Source organism: Mya arenaria, chromosome 3 (assembly GCF_026914265.1).
Source record: "Mya arenaria isolate MELC-2E11 chromosome 3, ASM2691426v1".
Classification (NCBI taxonomy): domain Eukaryota; kingdom Metazoa; phylum Mollusca; class Bivalvia; order Myida; family Myidae; genus Mya; species Mya arenaria.
Genome location: NC_069124.1, coordinates 88,773,654 through 88,798,443, shown reverse-complemented (window position 1 = coordinate 88,798,443; position 24,790 = coordinate 88,773,654). Strand labels below are relative to the sequence as shown.

General features: G+C 39.8%; 1 protein-coding gene across 2 annotated transcripts; it reads right to left on the bottom strand.

The window, feature by feature from the left end:
- Nucleotides 1–99: 99 nt before the first annotated feature.
- LOC128226917 (uncharacterized) lies at nt 100–23,513 on the bottom strand. 2 transcript variants are annotated; one of them, XM_052937029.1, is made up of 12 exons: nt 23,313–23,513; nt 15,172–15,306; nt 14,413–14,532; nt 13,118–13,251; nt 3,968–4,249; nt 3,273–3,335; nt 3,078–3,143; nt 2,452–2,526; nt 1,799–2,029; nt 1,394–1,612; nt 927–1,202; nt 100–793 (listed from the first exon to the last, which is right to left on the bottom strand). In XM_052937029.1, the coding sequence occupies exons 2-12, from the start codon at nt 15,301–15,303 to the stop codon at nt 493–495; spliced, it is 1,899 nt and encodes a 632-aa protein (XP_052792989.1). In that variant the 5' UTR covers nt 15,304–15,306; nt 23,313–23,513; the 3' UTR covers nt 100–492. The 2 variants fall into 2 exon arrangements, with proteins under 2 accessions (XP_052792989.1, XP_052792988.1); XM_052937028.1 differs by lacking the exon at nt 23,313–23,513 and adding an exon at nt 20,400–21,502.
- Nucleotides 23,514–24,790: the final 1,277 nt, after the last annotated feature.

Sequence of the window (24,790 nt, the reverse complement as noted above, 5' to 3'; positions counted from 1 at the left end):
GTTGTTGGGCACATAAACGGCCTAAACCTTTGTTTTTGGATGACTTCCCTTTAGTTACATTTGTGCATGCAGTGACCGTTTGTTGATATAATAACGTAAAACGTTTAATAGTTTACAAATAATGCATATGAAAATGTCATGACTTGTCATAGTTACAACATAAAACAGCAACAATATCACAGTTTAACAAGTATCACAGCTTTGAAAACAGTACCACCAGATTGTGATGGTTAATCATAGGGAAACATGGACCACACGGACCACAACGGACCACACGGCCCACAACGGACCACAAAGGACCACACGGACCACACGGAATATAGAGACAGCTCACGCCACGAACACAGAATCTTTGGTAAATGTACTCAAATCGTTAAACGGTCAGACATACTCGTTTCGTTGAAAACCTTTATGAATATAACTATATGATGTAGCAGGTTTTCCCATGCCGCATCATCCCCCTTAGCAAATCTTCATTTCCCTTAACATGCACTATATAGATGCTCTCCCGTGACTTGACGCATACGTTTCTAGCAAATGTCTGATAGAGAGCTCCATTTTTGAAAGTTTCCTGAGCATATTGCTTATTTCTTTTGAAATCACATTAGGGTTTGCATCGTCTGGCGAGAAGGCACGTCTGCCTCTGCCGATGTCGTCTGCCGGGTCATGTTCGGGTGAGCCTGGTGACGACATCGCCTTGGTTATCTCCTCGTGTAGGCGGTTGACGCGGATCTTGAGCGGCAGCATGTCGTTCTCCATCTTATTCAGGATCCCGGTCCGGTCGATGATCAGCCTGAATACAGAATGATGAAAGAGAGTATAACTCAATGAACATATAGTTTTAATCCCAAATTGACAACTTCCATAAGGCCTGAATTCTTTAAAATGGGTTATTTGGTAAAAAAGGGCATGGCGGAAACACATACTGTTGAAAGTGTGTGACCAAAGTGCCTATTTGGCGGATCTTGTCGATGAGGTCCATATGCTCCTGGCGGTCAGCTTCCGGCAGATCGTCCGCGGAGCCATCTGAGCGATCTGAGCGGTACCCAGCCTCGTGACGGCGGTCGAGTTCCGGCATGGAGATGGAGATGTCCTGGATCTGAACGGAAATCACCTGCTCGTGCAGCCGGCAGATCTCACCTTGCAACTCGTCCATAGACTTCCGGTACTTGATCACATCACGCTCTTTCCGCTTTATAATGCTGTAAAACATCGACGAATAATAATGTGTCATAGAAAACGCTTTTTAAATCTTAACATGTATTATAAGTCTATTGAAAAAAGATCTAAGGTCTACCGACGTAATACTGGTATATAATAATATTATATGCTATCGAAACTTTGAGCAAATTACAGCTGTTGACCAAATTACCCCCCCCCCCCCTCACGGCACCTTGTCGTGTCTCCATGGTTCTTAATCTTCGTGTTGATGTTATCTTTCGTTTTCTGGAGCTTGATTTTGCATTGAGCGAGGAGGTTGTGTGGATCCGTCTCGTGACCCAGTGCGGTTTTCTCGGCCTCGTCATCCTCCGAGAAGGCACGAGCGAAGCGGCCGACCTCCCGGTCAACCTCCTTCAGGCACCGCCGCCACGTAGTCAACTCCTCCACCCTCCTACAACAGAAAATGGGAAGGAACAATATTATATCCAGCACATATATAACTGATTTTGCGATGCACATAGGCTTGTTCATATAATTAACCATTATATATTAAACAGTTATATTTGGAGCAACAGAACGGACGCAACAGAACATGTCAATATAACTGACGTAAGTAATGACTTGTTTAGTTATATACCTTGAGAGGTCTGTATTTTTAGTCTTGAGGACCTGGATGCCGCCGGCGACGCTCGTGAGCATGTTGAGGAGGTCCCTGGTGGGTAGCAGGTCCGCCTCATCTCCACCGGAATTGAGGGCCCGATCCCACCGGTGACCCAGTACGAGGTTGTGGATGTTGTCAATAGACGCTTGCAGACTTTCTACGTCCGTGCGCACCTGAGCGCGGACCTCATCTCTGTCATTTAATAGGCTGCAATGTTAAACTGATAATTGCATTTTTGCATTATATTGAATAAGGCGATTAGAAAGAGACTTATGTAGTTTGATCCAATCATCTCTTGTCATTAAAGCTTTAGTATCCCACAGGTAACGTCGAAACATGGCTTTAAGTGTAATCAATGAAATATTAATTTAACAACAATCCTTATCACGTTATTAAAAGATCCGAGCTTTAATGATAACTGATCAGAACAAAGACTTTTGAGCAGCACAAATACTAAAAACCGTATAACTAGCACTGTGTTTTGTATACTGCATGCCCCCATTAGCCATGCATCCCAATAAGCCCTGTACCCATGTTAAAACCGTTCCCTGGTAGTGCCTGTCCCCTTTGAACCCCCGCCAGGTAAGCCCCGGGTCCCTGTACCTCCCCACCCACATCTGTATACGTACTGTGCGAAGTTCCTCCGCATGCCGCTCTCCAGCACATGGATCTTGTCCTCCATGTCCTTCTTCTCCGTCCGGTGCCTGAAACATGGACACGTCAGTTCAGGGTACTTAAAGGCAAGGGTATGTCTAGATTAAGTAAACCGACTAGAACATCCGGTCTTAACGAAAAGGACTGACTATATTGAGCTTTTTTTACAAAACGGATCGAATTTAAAGATGCACTCTTACTCCCAAATAAGATTGACCACAATAAATACAAATGTTTTGATATACCAAAAAGGATGAATAAATGCTTAAAACAATCGTTCTTATGAAGAATACCGAGTTTTATTTGAAAAAAAGGTGCAGAAAACATGGTATTTCTACCTTATGAGACTATAGTAGATCACAGTAATTCTTTTAGCACTCACCAATCATTTAATAGCATTGCGTTTTAGCTATTAAATACTCGTATACGGTTACAATCTTGATATCAGTAATTAATATTTATCATAAATGCTAAAAGTGTATCACTCAACATATAGTTTTGTTATACATGTGTATGTATTGATTTTGAATTAGAGTGTCACTTTAATATAAGACTCAGTTTTTATCGTGGTGGACGGCGAATTGAGCCCCGGGCCGCTTACCTCTCCTCCAGACGCTCCACTTGCTTCCCCTTCGCCTTCGTCTGGATCGGTTGGACGCCCTTCATCCTGCACACGCACGGGAAAACACAGAGGTTATATAAGAATACATTGTACATGTGACATCCGTATGTTAATAATCTATACAGCACGTCATAACAGAAAAAAATATATTAAGGACATAAATTCAGTAGTTACCTTTCGTTTTCCTTTCGTAGTTCTACAGAGATTTTGTTAAGTCTTTTGATTTCTTCTTGTAATCTGAAACAACCAAAATGAAGAATGAGTTCCATTGTTATCTACACATGTAAACTTGTTGAACGAGAGGCATTTGGAAAGTGCTTTCCCTGTCGGATAGACATCCTCAAAGGATATACCATATGAAAGAACAATCTTTCATCTTTCTGTTCATGAAAAATCGTATTTGTTTCAATTTATATATATTTTTCTTGTCAATCAAGTCCAAACTTCCCGGTTGTAACAATAGTCTTAATGGTAGTTTTGACGTCTTTACCGAACCTGTCGTGAGAATTACCATTTTTTCCGATTTGAAATTCAACATTTATCAAGACACTTTCGAATGTTGTCCTACCTTTCTTCACTTATTTGATTTTTTAGAATACAAAGCTTAATGCAGGGTTTTACCGTGTAATAAAAACACTCTGCGTGATATTTTACCAATTCTCGCTTAAACTAAAACTAAAAACACACGATGGAGCAAATTTCATATTCCAAAAAGATTGGAAGTGCAGGAAAATACAATCATTTGGGTATTATTTATATCTAATTTGCTGGTTGACCTTATGTGTGTTAGCTCAGGTTTCAGAAATAGATTTCTGTGATTTTTCCTTTTCTTGATAAAACATTACTACTACTTGTCGCAGTCCGCTCACCTGCGGAGCTCCCGGTGTTGTTGGACCTTCTGCCGCTGGAACTCCTTCTCGAAGTTGCGCAGTTTGAGCACGATGTCGTGGAACGATTCATCGGGTTGCACGTGCGATAACGTCAGGACGTTCACGTTCTCCTTCTGTACTGTCGTCTCGCGCTGCGTTATCTCCGATGAAGTCAGTTCCGGTTCTTTCTGGCTCAACTGGAGATGGCGGTAGAGCTTGCCGATGGCGGAGTTCAACAACCGCATGTCGTCTGCCGACAGTCCGCCCGCTAACTGTTTTTGCCTAAATGAAGACATCCGAACATACAGAATATCTTCTACGTATTCATTTGTGCTACTTCTAGTTTTGGACACACTATTTTATCTGTTTTGATAGGGCCAAATGACAGCGCTGCACCTGTGCTTTACACATAAGATTATAAAACATGGTCATAGAATAAACAAAACGATACCATGTTGTTTAAAACACAGTCCAAACATTCAGGCAGTTGTACCCTGCGCAATATATGTCAGTTGTTTCTTAGTTTATTAGTCTCCTTCATGAAACTTGTCAGAGGTTACAGCGAGTAATATTTATATTGCTCATCCTTCTGACTTATAAAATTACCATACCTGCTAGACGCATACCGCGAGCACCGACGCTGCTACGGTTATAGAGGTGAGTGCATCTTCCGGTGCTGATGGTGTATGTGCATTTGAACTTGCTGGAGGTGTGCGTCACATGTTATTAAGTTCTAGTAAATGTGTGGGAGTCAAGTAAAAACCTTAACTATATAAGAACATACTGGCGCTAACACATGTTTTACCATCAAACTAGTCTAAAACCTGTATCGTTTGACTGCAAAATAAGAGCTATCTAGCAACAATGAACATCTAATATTTACGAGTTTCTCTTTCTGGACACTATTTCCGATGATGGTAGCAATTACATCGTTAAACAGTTCTAAACCACCTAGCAACAATCTGACCCTAACCTTTTTCGGTTCTTGTCTACGGGCTTCCTGGTACTGCAAAACACACCATACGACCGAGTGCAACTTATCGATAATATAGTTTTGTTACAGGCCATCATATAGAATGTACCTTTGAAGTAAAATACACGATTTTCATATGACGGTTAAGTTGGGAGGAAGTTGGTGGTTGGTAATTCGAATATTCAACTACCTGTTATTTGACAGTTGGGGATTCGAATAACATAGTAATTAGATGTTGATGTTGATATTTAAGTACTCGACCATTTCCTGTTGATTATTCGCGAATATAAAAAAACGGCCATCCAGTCGGTTGTTGGGGTTTCGGATTATGTCTATTCATAATGGTCTAAAGGTTCGCATATGAAGGAATCACACACTAAATATGCATTTTCATGACAAAACTTTTTTAATACACTTTTGTTCGTTCATCCGCCAGTTGGTCATTCGCACAATGCCAGTTGGTTATTCGGAAATATCTACCAACCAACCAGCTGTTTTTGTTAACATGCATCTGACCTTTAGACTCTTTACTGTGTCTGTGACTTTAGACTCTTTACTGTGTCTGTAACTTTAGACTCTTTACTGTGTCTGTGACTTTAGACTCTTTACTGTGTCTGTGACTTTAGACTCTTTACTGTGTCTGTAACTTTAGACTCTTTACTGTGTCTGTGACTTTAGACTCTTTACTGTGTCTGTAACTTTAGACTCTTTACTGTGTCTGTGATTGTGGCTCTTTACTGTGTCTGTGACTTTACACTCTTTACTGTGTCTGTAACTTTAGACTCTTTACTGTGTCTGTAACTTTAGACTCTTTACTGTGTCTGTGATTGTGGCTCTTTACTGTGTCTGTGACTTTACACTCTTTACTGTGTCTGTAACTTTAGACTCTTTACTGTGTCTGTAACTTTAGACTCTTTACTGTGTCTGTGATTGTGGCTCTTTACTGTGTCTGTGACTTTACACTCTTTACTGTGTCTGTGACTTTACACTCTTTACTGTGTCTGTAACTTTAGACTCTTTACTGTGTCTGTAACTTTAGACTCTTTACTGTGTCTGTGACTTTACACTCTTTACTGTGTCTGTGACTTTACACTCTTTACTGTGTCTGTAACTTTAGACTCTTTACTGTGTCTGTGATTGTGGCTCTTTACTGTGTCTGTGACTTTACACTCTTTACTGTGTCTGTAACTTTAGACTCTTTACTGTGTCTGTGACTTTACACTCTTTACTGTGTCTGTAACTTTAGACTCTTTACTGTGTCTGTGATTGTGGCTCTTTACTGTGTCTGTAACTTTAGACTCTTTACTGTGTCTGTAACTTTAGACTCTTTACTGTGTCTGTGATTGTGGCTCTTTACTGTGTCTGTGACTTTACACTCTTTACTGTGTCTGTGACTTTACACTCTTTACTGTGTCTGTAACTTTAGACTCTTTACTGTGTCTGTAACTTTAGATTCTTTACTGTGTCTGTGACTTTAGACTCTTTACTGTGTCTGTGACTTTACACTCTTTACTGTGTCTGTGACTTTACACTCTTTACTGTGTCTGTGACTTTAGACTCTTTACTGTGTCTGGAACTTTACACTCTTTACTGTGTCTGGAACTTTAGACTCTTTACTGTGTCTGTGATTGTGGCTCTTTACTGTGTCTGTGACTTTAGACTCTTTACTGTGTCTGGAACTTTACACTCTTTACTGTGTCTGGAACTTTAGACTCTTTACTGTGTCTGTGATTGTGGCTCTTTACTGTGTCTGTGACTTTACACTCTTTACTGTGTCTGTGACTTTAGACTCTTTACTGTGTCTGGAACTTTAGACTCTTTACTGTGTCTGTGATTGTGGCTCTTTACTGTGTCTGTGACTTTACACTCTTTACTGTGTCTGTAACTTTAGACTCTTTACTGTGTCTGTAACTTTAGACTCTTTACTGTGTCTGTGACTTTAGACTCTTTACTGTGTCTGTGACTTTAGATTCTTTACTGTGTCTGTGACTTTAGACTCTTTACTGTGTCTGTGACTTTAGACTCTTTATTGTGTTTGAGACTTCAAACACTCTTCTTTATCTTTGACTTTAGGCTATTAACTGTGTCTGTTACTTTAGACTATTTACTGTGTCTGTGACTTTAGACTCTTCACTGTGTCTGTGACTTTAGACTCTTTACTGTGTCTGTGAGTTTAGACTCTTTACCGTGTATGTGATTTAAGACACTTAACTGTGTCTGTGACTTTAGACTCTTTACTGTGTCTGTGATTTTAGACTCTTTACGTTGTCTGTGACTTTAGACTCTTTACTGTGTCTGTGATTTTAGACTCTTTACGTTGTATGTGACTTTAGACTCTTTACTGTGTTTGTGACTTCAAACACCCTTCTATATCTGTGACTTTAGGCTATTTACTGTGTCTGTGACTTTAGACTCTTTACTGTGTCTGTGACTTTAGACTCTTTACTGTGTCTGAGATTTAAGACTCTTTACTTTGTCTTTGAGTTTAGACTCTTTACTGTGTCTGTGACTTTAGACTATTTACTATATCTGTTACTTTAGACTCTTTACTGTGTCTGTGACTTTAGACACTCTTCTATATCTGTGACTTAAGACTCTTTACTGTGTCTGTGACTTAAGACTCTTTACCGTGTCTGTGCCTTGAGACTCTTTACTGTGTCTACGACTTTAGACTCTTTACTTTGTCTGTGATTTTAGACTCTAGTGTGTCTGTGAGTTTAGACTCATTACTATATATGTGACTTAAGACTCTTTACCGTGTGTGTGACCTTAGACACTCGTTTATATCTGTGACTTTAGACTCTTGATTGTGTCTGTGACTTTAGACTCTTGACTGTGTCTGTGACTTTAGTCTCTTTACTGTGTCTGTGACTTTAGACTCATTACTATATATGTGACTTAAGACTCTTTACCGTGTGTGTGACCTTAGACACTCTTTTATATCTGTGACTTTAGACTATTTACGGTATCTGCGACTTTAGACCCTTTTCTCTATCGGTGACTTTAGACTCTTTACTGTGTCTGTGACTTAAGACTCTTTACTGTGTCTGTGAGTTTAGACTCTTTACTGTGTCCGTGACTTTAGATTATTTACTATATCTGTGACTTTAGACTCTTTACTGTGCCTGTGACTTTAGACACTCTTCTATATCTGTGACTTTAGACTTTTTACTGTGTCTGTGACTTTAGACTCTTTACTGTGTCTGTGACTTTAGACTATTTACTGTGTCTGTGAGTTTAGACTCTTAACTGTATCTTTGACTTTAGACTCTTTACTGTGTCTGTGACTTTAGACACTTTACTGTGTCTGTGACTTTAGACTCTTTCCTGTGTCTGTGACTTTAGACACTCTTCTATAGCTGTGACTTTAGACTTTTTACTGTGTCTGTGAGTTTAGACTCTTAACTGTATCTTTGACTTTACACTCTTTACTGTGTCTGTGACTTTAGACTCTTTACTGTGTCTGTGACTTTAGACTCTTTACTGTATCTGTGACTTTAGACTCTTTACTGTGTCTGTGACTTTTAGACGCTTAACTGTGACTTTGGACACTTTACTGTATCTGTGACTTTAGACTCTTTACTGTGTCTGTGACTTTAGACTCTTTACTGTGTCTGTGACTTAAGACTCTTTCCTGTGTCTGTGACTTTAGACTCTTTACTGTATCTGTGACTTTAGACACTTTACTGTATCTTTGACTTTAGACTCTTTTCTGTGTCTGTGACTTTAGACACTTTACTGTGTCTGTAACTTTAGACTCTTTACTGTGTCTGTGAGTTTAGACTCTTTCCTGTGTCTGTGACTTTAGACACTTTACTGTGTCTGTGACTTTAGACTCTTTCCTGTGTCTGTGACTTTAGACACTTTACTGTGTCTGTAACTTTAGACTCTTTACTGTGTCTGTAACTTTAGACACTTTACTGTATCTGTGACTTTAGACACTTTACTGTATCTGTGACTTTAGACACTTTACTGTATCTGTGACTTTAGACACTTTACTGTATCTGTGACTTTAGACACTTTACTGTATCTGTGACTTTAGACTCTTTACTGTGTCTGTGACTTTAGACACTTTACTGTTTCTGTTACTTTAGACTCTTTCCTGTGTCTGTGACTTTAGACACTTTACTGTGTCTGTGACTTTAGACACTTTACTGTATCTGTGACTTTAGACTCTTTCCTGTGTCTGTGACTTTAGACACTTTACTGTTTCTGTTACTTTAGACTCTTTCCTGTGTCTGTGACTTTAGACACTTTACTGTATCTGTGACTTTAGACTCTTTACTGTGTCTGTGACTTTAGACTCTTTCCTGTGTCTGTGACTTTAGACTCTTTACTGTGTCTGTGACTTTTAGACGCTTAACTGTGTCTGTGACTTTAGACTTTTTACTGTGTCTGTGACTTTTAGACGCTTAACTGTGTCTGTGACTTTAGAAACTTTACTGTATCCAGTGGCGGATCCAGGTTTCTCAGTTGGGGGGGGGCGTAACTTCTGAAATTGACTTCTGTTGGCCGCTAAGGCCCCCATGTGTTTTCATGGTAATTCAAGGGGTCGGAGGCCTTCGCGACGGCCTCAAGCTCTTAAACTATTGCATGTGTTTACTATGGAACGCCGGGGCTCAATGCTTCTTGCGAAATGCGTTATGCAAATGCTATGTATAGAACAATAGTTTCATTTTCGACCAATCGAATGGCCGGGTACGGAATTACGGAAGCTCGTGCTATGCGAAATCTAAATATAGTAACACCTCCTGAATAACGGATTTCCTTCGTATCTCGCATTTCGCATGAAGCATTTTAAAAGCATTTAGCATCTCGCATTTTGCACAAAAATCATTTCCCAAAAAGCATTTCGCATATGGCATAACACAATCAAATTGAATCGGACGAAATATTGTGCACGTTCCGAACTGCTCCCGGCAGTGAAGGGGATGTAAGACATAGGCTACTGATACTGCTACAGAAATATTATTATACGGTGGAAGAAACGATACTCTTTCTAACCTAACGCGTTTACAGCAATATACAGAGTTGCACATCTTGCTATTCGCAATCTAACTGACTTTCTGGCATATTTTCTCTAGGACACCTCTTTTCTTTACCGTTTCTGAATATTATATTGTATTGGTGTGTTTATATATGTTATTCTAATGAATAGACACAACAAACGTATTATTTTTCACCTCTATTACATGCAGATAAAAGTATTTTTCAAATTAATGTGTTCCTTTTTTCATTTCATACAAAATGATTCTGCTCAATTTATGCTAACAACGGTAAAAAATATTGAATCGAAGCTTTTCGTATTTCGCATTTCGCAAAAAGAATTTCGCATTAAGCAATTCGCAAAAAGCATTTCGCGTAAAGCATTAAGCGTTTTGCAAAAATACATTAAACATTATACAAAAAGCATGAAGTATTTCGCATTTCGCAAGAAGCATTGCGCCCCGGCATTCCATAGTTTACACTGTTTTTACAAAGCTTGAACTGCGAGAGACACTTTGTAACGTAGTAACGCCGTTTAGCTGACCGTCACCTCCCTATAGATCAAGTTTTTTCCCCGCATAAATTGAAAGACCTTGGTAAAATGGAAAAAGTAATTCATACAGTTATTGGGCAAACTTTAATGTTTGTTCAGTGACACCGAGTGTCTGCTTTAAGCAAGTAGTGAAGACAAATTAAAAAAAAAATGTTTGCACAGAACGTAGTCTGCTGGGTGCTATTCTGTACATTGTATTTAGTCATTATGACGAACGATCCGAAAAGTGAAACAGACGAGCAAACGTCTGTTTCACTGACTTCTCAGGGTTAATACATTCAACACAATGTGGAATAAAACCAGAACATATTTTATTAAAATAACTGTTGTGTCCGATATTCCCCGCATGTATTTCAGCCGTCCGATATTCACTACAAAACTACGCATGTGTCCGATTGAACGGCGTTTTACTTCCTGCGTATAGCCGTAAAAACGGAGGATAGCCAAACGCTAACACATTCTACTGAATACGTCATAATAGATAATTAAATCGATAAGAGCGTTCCAGAACGTCTCGGACCAATTATGTTTCGTAAGAGTCCAATGTGGCCAAATAGATGTTCGATACAACCACGGTAAATCGAGATCTATTTTTTTTGTGTGAAGCAAATCATAACCTTAAAAGCTATCTACAATGATGGAACGATATTAATAATTTATACATATACTTGAAAAATTTTAGGGGGGGGGGGCGCGCCGGGTCCGCCCCCCCCCCCCCCTGGATCCGCCTATGGTATCTGTGACTTTAGACTCTTTACTGTGTCTGTGACTTTTAGGCTTCCTTAAATCTGAATCCCCATCCATCAACTGGGTGGTAGATGGATATTTGCAAATAACGAACTGGAAATGGTCGAGTAGCTAAATATCAACATCAGCATCTATAGACTATTATGTAGTTATTTATTCGAGTCCCCAACTGGCGACTAGCAGGTAGTTGCATATTACAATCTCCAACTACCAACTACCTGCCAACTGTATGTCATGATTTTTATTGACATTTCCACATCTTAAAATTAAAGTACATGGGACCATTTTCAGCGATATTTAAACTGCTTGTCAAATCCATCATCGGTGATCAATGAGATATTGATAAAATGATCTATTCAAATAATGGTTTATCATGAAAAGATACTCTATGAATGTACTCTTTAAATATACACGTTTATCATTTTAAATGGCTATAAACTATAAATAGAACAAGAGTATACTGTAAACCAAGTAGAGACAAGATGACAACATCATGGCGATATGGAAATCCGGTTGGGACATGCCAATGCCTCATTGCTTTGCCAATTCCTATTTGCTACTTGTATAATATAAGTTTATAAGTCAATTGTCAATTAAATTTGCCCACTGATAAATTATGCCGATTTTTGAAATAAAAAGGTATTAACTTATAATAATAACAATTTGATCGAGAGTGCGCGCAAACATGGTTAAACCAATACCCAGCTTCAACCCATGAACGGCTTCAACCAAACAAGCCAGAGTGCGCGCAAACATGGTTAAACCAATACCCAGCTTCAACCCATGAACGGCTTCAACCAAACAAGCCAGAGTGCGCGCAAACATGGTTAAACCAATATCCAGCTTCAACCCATGAACGGCTTCAACCAAACAATCCAGAGTGCGCGCAAACATGGGTAAACCAATACCCAGCTTCAACCCATGAACGGCTTCAACCAAACAAGCCAGAGTGCGCGCAAACATGGGTAAACCAATACCCAGCTTCAACCCATGAACGGCTTCAACCAAACAATCCAGAGTGCGCGCAAACATGGTTAAACCAATATACAGCTTCAACCCATGAACGGCTTCAACCAAACAAGCCAGAGTGCGCGCAAACATGGTTAAACCAATACCCAGCTTCAACCCATGAACGGCTTCAACCAAACAATCCAGAGTGCGCGCAAACATGGTTAAACCAATATACAGCTTCAACCCATGAACGGCTTCAACCAAACAAGCCAGAGTGCGCGCAAACATGGTTAAACCAATACCCAGCTTCAACCCATGAACGGCTTCAACCAAACAAGCCAGAGTGCGCGCAAACATGGGTAAACCAATACCCAGCTTCAACCCATGAACGGCTTCAACCAAACAAGCCAGAGTGCGCGCAAACATGGGTAAACCAATACCCAGCTTCAACCCATGAACGGCTTCAACCAAACAAGCCAGAGTGCGCGCAAACATGGTTAAACCAATACCCAGCTTCAACCCATGAACGGCTTCAGCCAAACAAGCCAGAGTGCGCGCAAACATGGGTAAACCAATACCCAGCTTCAACCCATGAACGGCTTCAGCCAAACAAGCCAGAGTGCGCGCAAACATGGTTAAACCAATACCCAACTTCAACCCATGAACGGCTTCAACCAAACAAGCCAGAGTGCGCGCAAACATGGTTAAACCAATACCCAGCTTCTACCCATGAACGGCTTCAACCAAACCGGCCAAAGCTTCTTCCTTTGGATCCGTACAGACACAACAAAACAATTCTACAAGTTGAAAGCACACAGCCGAAACACTCGCTTAAAATGCGGAAATAACTGCTTTACAAAATCCCCCCACGTCATGTTTGCCCCTATAGAAATGAATTGCTCGAGCATTAACAATATAACGTCAGAGGTTTATTACTTACGTCTGATGTGTACCACTGGGTGGGTCTTTGTCGTCCGCGTTTTTTGGCGCCACGTAAAACGTGCGGTCCCTTGGCCCCAAAATGCCGGGCAGCGACTGTTGTTTAGGCCCATCTCCTGGCGTCCACTGTAGCAACTATAACCAGAGGTAATGACATAAACCAAAGTTATTATTTGGTGGCAGCTAGACGTTTTCTTGACGTCGAATTTAACAATATCTTATTTCGATTTCTTTGATATATATTACAACAATACGATGTCAACCGATATCTTTGATAATTTAATCATGCAAAATGATTTTCTTGTAATCAATAGCTTCATGCCAGAAACAATTCATTGACAGTTTGACAGTTTGTTCTCTTTGAAATTGATACATGACTAATCAATCCTGGCAAATTACTAGGTTCCATGACCAAAAACAAAGCCGGCCTAGTTCACATGAATACTATTGGGTGTCGACGACCCGTGGGGCCGTTGACCCGAGGCGCGGCGCTAGTCGGGCGGCTATGATCTCACCGCGTGCTCGAGACCCCGCGGAGCCCCAGACCGCCATTACAAGACACACGCCTCTTTAAATCATAACCAGATGGGATGTATAGGTGTATCGTCAAGTCCCCATCTATATTGGTTTGTTAAAACTTGTTCTGAATGATTTGTTTAAACAAGACACGGACCAGTCATATATGTAACGTCTGCATTTACCTCTGACTTGAGGCGTTAAATTCTAGTAAAATGTCACTACGAAACGCAATGTAGACTTAGCACATGTATACATTGGTGAAATGAATAATTTGTGCAAATTACTCATTAGGTTAATTGAGTCGAGTGCGTGATACCATTTTCCCTTATCCAGCCCATGGTACTCTCACCCATGGTCGGTCTTCATGAAAACAAAACCAATCACTATTAGCGGGCCTTATAACTATTGACTCATGTATTTACTACACTCAATCATAGATACTAACTTACATGTCTTGTACTCCTATTTCATGAATTAATTGTGCACTGATTAAGTTATTTGTACTTAATCGTTATACACCGTGTTGAAGTAAATTCTGCTTATTATGGCTATTCAGCCACTAACAATATTTGTGAGAATATTATATTATATTTATCCGTATGAGAACCAGGAAGGAATGGAAACTGTACTGCATTATGAGTATTTGTATCCTTGCATAAGACATTGACCATGGGCTTGGTGCGCTTTCAACATGATGTAACACTGTACAGGCACCGAGACAGTGTGGATGATATATGGGAATCAAATACAGCTTAAGAGAAAGAGCAGTTCACTGACCCCGAGTATTTCCTTGCGGAGCTGGACAAAGTCTGCCTTAACGTTCTTATAGAGGCCCTCCTGTTTTAGTGACTGCTCCAGCCGATTGAGTCGAACCTTGATCTCGTAAGGATCTGCGTCCTGGTGTAAACAAATATATGGTGTGACATTGATAGCACATACTCATAAGAATGACGTACTACAACATACAAATACATAGTGGGACATAGATAACACACGCATTTCAGAATGACCTACTACAACATACAAATACATAGTGGGACATAGATAACACACGCATTTCAGAATGACGTACTACAACATACAAATACATAGTGGGACATAGATAACACACGCATTTCAGAATGACGTACCACAACTTGCAAATACATAGTGGGACATAGATATTAACCGGTATATGGTGGGTCGTAGATTACACACACGTAGAAATGACGTACTAGAACATACCAGTACAGGCCGGGGACAAAGCTTACATACTCATAGGGATGACGTACAAATAGACCAGTACATGGTGGGTCATAGAATACATACACGTAGGGATGACGTACTTTGGCATACAACATGTGGTTAACGTACTATTACACACTAGTACCTGGTGAGATATAGCTTACATACTCATAGGAATGACGTTCTAGGCCATACCATTTTCTTGAAACAATTCAGGTTTCTGATATATCCAAAGTTACACAAAATAAGGTTTCAGTGAATACGTAAGAGTGTATCGGCGAATGAAATTAGTTCAAACATATTAGCTCGTACCTCGTCGACGGCCTCCCGCAGCAGCTCAAAGTGTCGCGTGGTAACTTTTGAATTGAGGGCTTTCCGCTGCACGAGCAATGACCCCAGCTGCACGTGTAGGGAACGCAACCGCAACTTGTTGCTTGAGTCCATCTTCTACAAAACCAAAGTAACGAAGCATGATTTTAGTCTCCAAAATATTATGGCAGTTTCTTTTAATTGTCTTTATGTGTATATTTGTCCGTCCGTCTGTCTGTCTTGTCTGCTGTGTCTGTCTATCTGGTCTGTCTGTCTGTCTGGTCTGTTGGCTGGCTTGTCTGGCTGTCTGTATGCCTTTCTGTATGTATATCCGCTGTTTGCCTGTCCGTCCATCCGTATGTCTATCCGTCTGTCTTTTCGGGCGTACGTCCGTCCGTCTGTCGTTCGTCCGTCCGTCCATTTCTAAGGCTAAGAGCGGTTAGTATTTACTTTCATAATGTACTCACATGAAATGTTATTGCAAATGTTCCTTTTCTAGTAAAGGAAAACATTCCTTTAAAATTATTCGACTGCATCTTTCTCTCGTTATAATTAATTTAAAACGTCCTATCTGAAATCTATTGTTTAAGTTGGTGCTAATGTGTGTGCTTAAAGGGACAATTAAACACTTTCAGACATTTTTTTGTTATCGGTATATCTAGCCGGTAATTACATATAATTAAAAAAAAAGGAAAACCACTATCATATTACGAGAATTTGCTTAATGCATGTCATATATATACAGTTTATAAAAAAAATTATGTTTAATAATCCATTAGCTTTAACAACGGCTTCTATGAAAGCACAGCACATGCATTTTGTAGCTGGCCTTTAAACATCAAATGTTCAATTTCGAGGAGATGGTTGTCCAATATTGACATCAAGTATCATAATCAGAATAGCAAATATTTAACAAATGCAGAAAATACCCGTCTCCTTCTTTGATACGTTATCGAACATATCAAACACCAGACAGTGTCTATATTTGACTAAACGTTGATGAACGAAAATCTTTGGAAAAATAGTTAATGATGGGTAAAATTCAGTTTCAATTGCGTGATGAATATCAAATGCTAAACACGAGTAGTCAATATTAGTACATATCCACTAGACTTGAGACCGAAACAAGCATCAGTGGCTGGACAAAAACTAAAACGTCTGAAGAAAAATACATCTGTAATTGAATGTGTACCACGAAGTATATTCTATTTTATATCTTATCAAGTTATCCATAGAACAGATAATTTACTGATTGTTTTTTTCTGATAACATTGATATGATGGCATATACGTAATGTGGCGTCGGGTTTGAAACTTGCAGATCAGTTATAGCAACCCTTATAGAGTTCCACAAACATGGCCGTATTGTAGATTAGCCATAACAGCCCAAACATGGCCATATTGTCGCATTATCTAACACAGAATGCAAACAAGCTACTCAATTTCCTCTAGCATTGCACTTACTTTCTCTTTTCTCGGCCTAGTTTTCATATCTTCGGCACATTAATTATCTGTATCATAATATCTTGACGATCAAAAACTTTAAATATTTTTTAATGGATTGTTTTTTTGTGATAATGTGTTTTATGTGTTTTTTGTGGGTTTTTTTTCGTTATGAACATTTCCTTAAACTTAAAACACATCGAAGACACACATTCATTTCATGATCGGTAAGTAAAAACTATGGTCGCCTGCACTCAAACTGATTCGTACTCATTATCCTATTACATGTATGTACATGTATGTATATAAAAGTCAGTACTTCGCTGTTTCGAACTCCAGTTTCATTGGTGTGTTACCTAGATTCATTAAACAAATTATATTCTCTTATGACATTTTAGAATGTATTTATTAGGATTTGCTTAGAATGTTTTAGAACTGTTTCTTTATTCCATGTATTGATGTTTTTGAGTAGATTCCAATAGAATTTGAGAGAAAGTTCTAGAGAATATTTGTAGTATGTTCTGGAACATTCTTAATCTGGTATTTAAGGGCAAAATTTCTGATCTTTGGTGGAATTATGATTTAAGTTTCACCAGTGCTAGAACATCTCTTAAATCTTGAATTTAATAAGGTTATTCTATGAGGATTCGATTTCAACCTTTTATGCGAATTCTTCTGAAATTGTTGTTGGATTTAAATAGTGGTTATCTAGTGTGTTCAATATTTCATCTGGATTTAGTTCTATGGACATTATAAATACCGGGATCAGTGAAAATCTTTTGTGAAGATTGTCTTTAGACATTATTCTTTGTTCTAAGTATTTAAATTTTACCTTTACTTATTTGGAATTACCTTTGTAAAACTGTATATAATACATTTTGTTGTTCTTTAAAGTTAGTTGCTGGTTTCTCTTTCTCATTCGTAACCATGCATATATGTTTTCTGTACCAAATTTCAATACACTGCCAACAGTGCTTAATATAAATATTACAACTTTCATTATATAGCAAAGTATGTTGACAGATAACAATCAAACTAACATGTCCTTGAACATTATCTCAGACATTAGCATGCCTCCGCTAGAACACCGTCTCAGACAATGGCCTGCTAAGCTAAAACTAGACTCCGACAATGACATGCCACACCGAGAACAGCTCCTCTGACATTGACATGTTCACCTAGAACACCGTCTCACACAATGGCCTGCTAAGCTAAAACTAGGCTCCGACAATGACATGCCACACCGAGAACAGCTCCTCAGACAATGGCATGCCTCACCTAGAACACCGTCTCAGAAAATGAAAGGCCTCGCCTAGAACGTGTCTCAGACAATGGCCTGCTAAGCTAGATAACGGCCTCAGACAATGGCATGCATCACCTAGGACATCATCTCAGAAAATAGCGTGCTCACCTATGACATCGTCTAAGACAATGGCATGCCTCACCTATAACACCGTCTCAGACATTGGCATGCACACCTAGAACACCGTCTCAGAAAATAGCGTGCTCACCTAGGACACCGTCTCAGACATTGGCATGCACACCTAGAACACCGTCTCAGAAAATAGCGTGCCCACCTACAACACCGTCTCAGACAATGGCATGCCTCACCCAGACAATGGCATGCTCACATGGAACACAGTTTCAGACAATGGCATGCTAACCTAGAACACCGTCTCAAACATTGGCATGCTCACCTAGAACACCGTCTCAGACAATGGCATGCCTCACCCAGACAATGGCATGCTCACCTAGAACACCGTCTCAGACATTGGCATGCTCACCTAGAACACCGTCTCAGACAATGTCATGCCTCACCCAGACAATGGCATGCTCACCGAGAACACCGTCTCATACAATGACGTGCTCACATAGAAAACCGTCTCAGACATTGGCAGGCTCGCCTAGAACACCGTCTCAGACAATGGCATGCTCATCTAGAACATAGTATAAGAGAATGGCATGCCACACCGAGAAAACCGTCTCAGACATTGGCAGGCTCGCCTAGAACACCGTCTCAGACAATGACGTGCTCACATAGAAAACCGTCTCAGACATTGGCAGGCTCGCCTAGAACACCGTCTCAGACAATGACGTGCTCACCTAGAACACCGTCTCAGACAATGACGTGCTCACATAGAAAACCGTCTCAGACATTGGCAGGCTCGCCTAGAACACCGTCTCAGACAATGACGTGCTCACCTAGAACACCGTCTCAGACAATGACGTGCTCACCTACAACACCGTCTTAGACAATGGCATGCTCACCTAGAACATCGTCTCAGACAATGACGTGCTCACCTAGAACATCGTCTCAGACAATGACATGCCTCACCTAGAACACCGTCTCAGACAATGGCATGCTCATCTAGAACATGGTATAAGATAATGGCATGCCACACCGAGAACAGCTCCTCAGAAAATGACATGCTCACCTAGATCACCGTCTCAGACAATGGCATGCTCATCTAGAACACAGTATAAGACAATGACACGCCACACCTAGAACACCGTCTCAGACAATGGCATGCCTCAACCAGATAATGGCATGTTTACCTAGAACACCGTTTCCGACAATGACATGCCTCACCCAGACAATGGCATGCTCACCTAGAACACCGTCTCAGACAATTGCATGCCTCACCCAGACACTGGCATGCTCACCTAGAACACCGTTTCAGACAATGGCATGCGTCACCAAGACAATGACAGACTTACCTAGAACACCGTCTCAGACAATGACGTGCCTCACCTAGACAATGACAGGCTCACCTAGAACACCGTCTCAGACAACGACATGCCTCACCCTGACAATGGCATGCTCACCTAGAACACCGTCTCAGACAATGACATGCGTCACCCAGACAATGACAGGCTCACCTAGAACACCGTCTCAGGCAATGACATGCCTCACCTAGACAATCGCATGCTCACCTAGAACACCGTCTCAGACAACGGCATGCCTCACCCTGACAATGGCATGCTCACCTAGACAATGACAGGCTCACCTAGAACACCGTCTCAGACAACGGCATGCCTCACCCTGACAATGACATGCCTCACCTAGACAATGACAGGCTCACCTAGAACACCGTCTCAGACAACGGCATGCCTCACCCTGACAATGGCATGCTCACCTAGAACACCGTTTCAGACAACGGCATGCCTCACCCAGACAATGGCATGCTCACCTAGAACACCGTTTCAGATAATGGCATGCCTCACCTTGACAATGACAGGCTCACCTAGAACACCGTCTCAGACAATGGCGTGCCTCACCCAGAAAAATGACATGCCTAACCTAGACAATGACATGCCTCACCTAGAACACCGTCTCAGATAATGGCATGCCTCACCTAGAACACCGTCTCAGATAATGGCATGCCTCACCTAGAACACCGTCTCAGATAATGGCATGCCTCACCTAGAACACCGTCTCAGACAATGGCGTGCCTCACCCAGACAATGGCATGCTCACCTAGAACACCGTCTCAGACAATGGCGTGCCTCACCCAGATAATGACATGCTCACCTAGAATACCGTCTCAGACAATGGCTTGTTACTTAGAAGGCCGTCTCAGACAGTGGCATGCCTCACCTTGAACACCGTCTCAGACAATGGTTTGTTACTTAGAACACCGTCTCAGATAATGGCATGCCTCACCTAGAGCACCGTCTCAGACAATGGCATGTCCCACCTTGAACACTATCTTAGACAATGGCATGGTCAACTAGAACAGTTTTCTACAAGTGCCTATCGAACTTCTTGTGACAATCGTGTTTGGTTACCTTGGTTCTCATCAGCCTCTTGGCATACTGCCCAGTGTACGTACTCTGGTCATCCATCTCTTGTCCAGGTACAATAGTCGGGCGTTTTAGATTATAATTATTTTGAAGAGTTTCGTTATTCCTGATAAAGTAATCCAGAATAAATATTTCCACTCTTTCTGGTCTGTCTTCCAGCCTCTTCCATTAAGTGTTCATGACATTTATCGTCAACTCATTAAAAACCAAGCTTTTTAGCGGTTCTGTCGATAAATTGTCATACTTCCAATTGTCAGTTGACAAACGCCGATGAAAGCCCTCTTGTAACCCATTAACAGTGAATTAAACATGGACGCATTTTTCCGCCAATAATCACTCTTCACTCGAGCTCCTCTGTTCACAAGACTGTGTTGTCTTTTACTTTCTCTCCGGGGAGGCTGCTACAGTTTGTATAAGGTTTCGATCCGTTTCGGTGTGCACGTGCGACATTGGTATTCGTGTGTTCAGTGTCTACAGTGTGTTCTTTCGCGACTAATTCCACTCCTGATTATGATTTGTAACATTGTATAGTTACCCTGTTGAAATGTAATAACTTGCTGACACAGAGGTGGAACAAGGCACCCGGATATCACACCTGCAATATAGGCTATCTACTGTTCAAACAGCCGGTCGCTTACCTCAATTGAATCCTTAAAACCCTCGCAGTAGATAAAGTGCAACTGTTAACCATTTGTTCTTATTGTCCGAAGCAATGGTCATACTCACATAGTGATTTCAAGGTTCAAATATTATTTTCAAGATTGGTTCCACCGTTGTTCGCTGGAATCTCAATCGTAGGTACATTACAATTAACCCTATAACGACATATCTATCTTTGCATAAATGACATTATAAAGTGCGTTGAATGTGATCATTTAAGAAAAGAACATCAGTATCGTTTTTCCAGAAATGACCCGAGACACTCCGCTTCACGAGTTGTTTTGCTCCATCATTCGCCACCAGTACCACTGTATCGCCTTTTATAACAGGCATATATATTTTATTAATTGAATAATTCCTGCTGATTATTTCATCAATGATTTACACGCTCCTTTCATTTTTCCATTCGAAGTCGTCCACGCTGCTGGTAAACGAGGAATCAAAACAGAACGAGAAATTTGAGGTATCGATCACTTTAAATAACCACCGAAGCTAGTTATCTATCATAGATAATAATGTTTTCAAATTAATTCATACGGACTTTGATTCGATTTCATTCACATTATCAGAGTGCGATTGCTTGTGAGTGTATGGGCTAACAGCGGCAACAAATGCGCCTTTCAATCTTGAGTTGCCACATTTGAAAGAAGAATGTTTTATAAACGTTTGATGTTGATTTATTTTCTTTTTCACTTCTTCTTTCAATCATCCCTTAGTGAGATATCCATTAAAAGTGGCTGATAATGCAAAGCATTCTTTGTCAAAGGTCTCTGATTGCCGTTCGACCTCTCCTTATAAAGATGTCATTAGAAATACATTGTGAAACTGTAATGTCCCTTTTCATACACTTCCAAGCCTTCAAAACAGTTCAAATTACGCGAACAAAATGTTTTACAAAATAGTACTCTTATCAGAAGTACAAATTTGATTGCGTTTTAAAAGAAAAGCAGCTGTTTTCTTATAACACAATTCTCTCAGCTTGTTGTATAGATCAAAGACACATGAGAACGACGGGACAGAAAGACAGCCTCCATTGAAATACATACAACGTGGGTTTTACATTGTGCAATATGGATGTTTGATTCCTTTGTATCACTGTTGGCTAGCGGACGTATGCTACCCAAAGGAAAACATTGTGCCATTTTGTATGCATTGACGCCCTTGTTTCACTCTTGGCAAACCTATGTTTCAAGCATAAAAGGGAACATTGCGCCGAAAAGGATTTGAGGCTTTCTTTTTACAACCCTTGTGTTAGAGACGCATTTGGCCTGAAAGGGGGCATTTTTCCAGATCTATTATAACCACTGGGTATCGTTCATGTTTGTCTGCTGCCCAAAAGGAAGCCATTATGCCAAATACATGCATGATGCGCTCGGAAAACAATGAGCTGATGGATGCGTATTTCTTTACAATACACTGACTAACGGCTCAAGTCAACTTCTTGAACACCAGTCTACCTTTGAATTATTCATTTAGACGGATGTCGCTGTTGAACATATTTGGACCCGTGAAAGCATGTCAAGTTTTACCACCTGAATACCTAAGTTGTCATCTTATAACCTTCCTTTACGATTAATGCCAGATTGTTGCATAACAATATACAGGAATTGATTCTTACGCCGCTTTCATGTTTGCTGTATGTTCATGTTGTGATGGGGGAGCCTTCATAATCCGTCACGGATATACACACTGCTGTATGTTCATGTTGTGATGGGGGAGCCTTCATAATCCGTCACGGATATACACACGAGTATTTAAAACTGATGTCGAGATTGAAATTATATGTGTTGATTTTAAATCATGTTAAGGCCTTTCTGCTGAAAAGCTTGATTGTTATTAATATTATATATTCGAAATACTTATGGTAAAGCTCGTACACAATGTTATAAGATTACTAGCTTTATAACTATGCATATATCATTATGTACTGGATATAGTATGGTTATTAAACACACGCACGCGTCCATCTATTAATGAAATAATTATGGCGACAAGTACCAAGTACAGTTGTTTCTAGATTTTGCGCATTTTATCGTGGTATTTTATAAATATATAAGATTTGTAAAAGTTTGTAACTGAGATAAAACGTTATTATATTATATGTTATAAAAAAATGTAAATATTCTAGTAGTTAATAAAAATATGGTGACACCTTAATTAACCTACATAATATTTGTCGGACCAGCCACTAGTTTTCCATTTTGCTTTTAAACAGTAGAGGAACTGTAATACACTTACTGATTTCGGAATCCAGCTTTCCCACTTTGATATTATCCTAAAATTCCATTGGATTTCAGTTTTGTTATTTATTTCAGTTAGTTTAGTCCTTTAAAATATTGACGACTAATTGATTCAACATATGAACAATGCAGTCATTCACTGATCTCATTGCCAAACCAGCGTTATTGTCATACAAATAATTGGTAACAACTAGACGCATTAGTCTTACTTGTCTTTCAATGGTTTCATTTTCACTTGCAGTAGAAAGCACAAGTTTTCAACCATGTATTGGCTGCGCCGCGGTTTGTTTGGGGAGGGAAATTGATACATTCAGTACGGTTTCGGGTCGACAACCATGCTTAATAAGTCACTCAATGATTTATTGAATGAATACAAGGAAATGGTATTTTGATAAATATAAGCCTGGCCAAAGTACATTTTCTTTTATTTGTATCAAAGAGTACAACTGTTTTCAGTACAACTATATATGTACGCACTTGGGCCATAATGTAAGCTCTTCGAACTTGAACAATGCAAAAAGTACAGATAATGAATAATAATTAAAAAAATAATAATTATAGTTGTACACGGAAATCGATAGGAACCATCGCGATTTATCAATTGCCCATGCACAAAATGTACAAGTAAACTATTTTGCTTTGATTTGACAATTACTAAGTCTGTCTGGAGAAAAAAAAGCGATATTTATTGTTGCATCTGCAGATGCAGTGTTCATTGAATACCTAGAAGTTTTACTAATTAAAGTACTGTGTAAAGTGAAAAAATGCGAGATCTGACATTTATTTTGGTGCATCTTTTTTGATAAGTCTATCGAGAGAAAAAACGCGATATCTATTGTTGCATTGGAGAAGGGTTTTTTATAGACTACCTAGTGGTTTAAAGAACAATAAAAATAAATCGAAAATAAAAGGTGCGACATTTTATCAGTTAAGCGATAAGATTTTATCGCGTTTCTTTCTTAGGCTTATCCAAGAAGCAATATATTTAATCGATTAAATACTAGAGTTCAGTTTCCGGTCTCCAGTCACGATGTTGTAGATACATTTTATAATAGTATCTATTGAATTATTTGAGTTTCATTTGAGAATCATTTTCTACACTCCCGATTATAAAACGGCGTTGTTCGGGACGGGTGCATGCTGTGCGATCAATGATTTTAGAAGCATTTGTCCAATCATTACCAAATTTGGTGAGAACCTGTATGGACATAATATCGCGGACAAGTTGAATAAGTAGCCATAACGCTCGAGCCCCTTATCGCACTTTTTTTTAAAGAAATTACCGAAAATTGCTCTCGTCCGATCAATAACTTTAGAAGCCTTTTTCTCCCACCTCAGATAAGTAGATCCAATAATTTAACCATGCTAGATATTCTTTTCTCCCACCTCAGATAAGTAGATCCATTAATTTAACCATGCTAGGAATTCTTATCTTGCCCACTGGCGAAGATAAAATGCCCGTATGGAACTTCTTTT

Bases quoted from the DNA above. Each gene is read 5' to 3' on its own strand.
- LOC128226917 (XM_052937028.1), bottom strand. From the start codon at position 20,456: ATGGATGACCAGAGTACGTACACTGGGCAGTATGCCAAGAGGCTGATG. The intron at 3,144-3,272 runs GTAACTACTGAA...GTGCGTGTGCAG, and splicing joins CTACGAAAGGAAAACGAAAG to GATGAAGGGCGTCCAACCGA. The intron at 1,203-1,393 runs GTGCCGTGAGGG...GATGTTTTACAG, and splicing joins AACCATGGAGACACGACAAG to CATTATAAAGCGGAAAGAGC.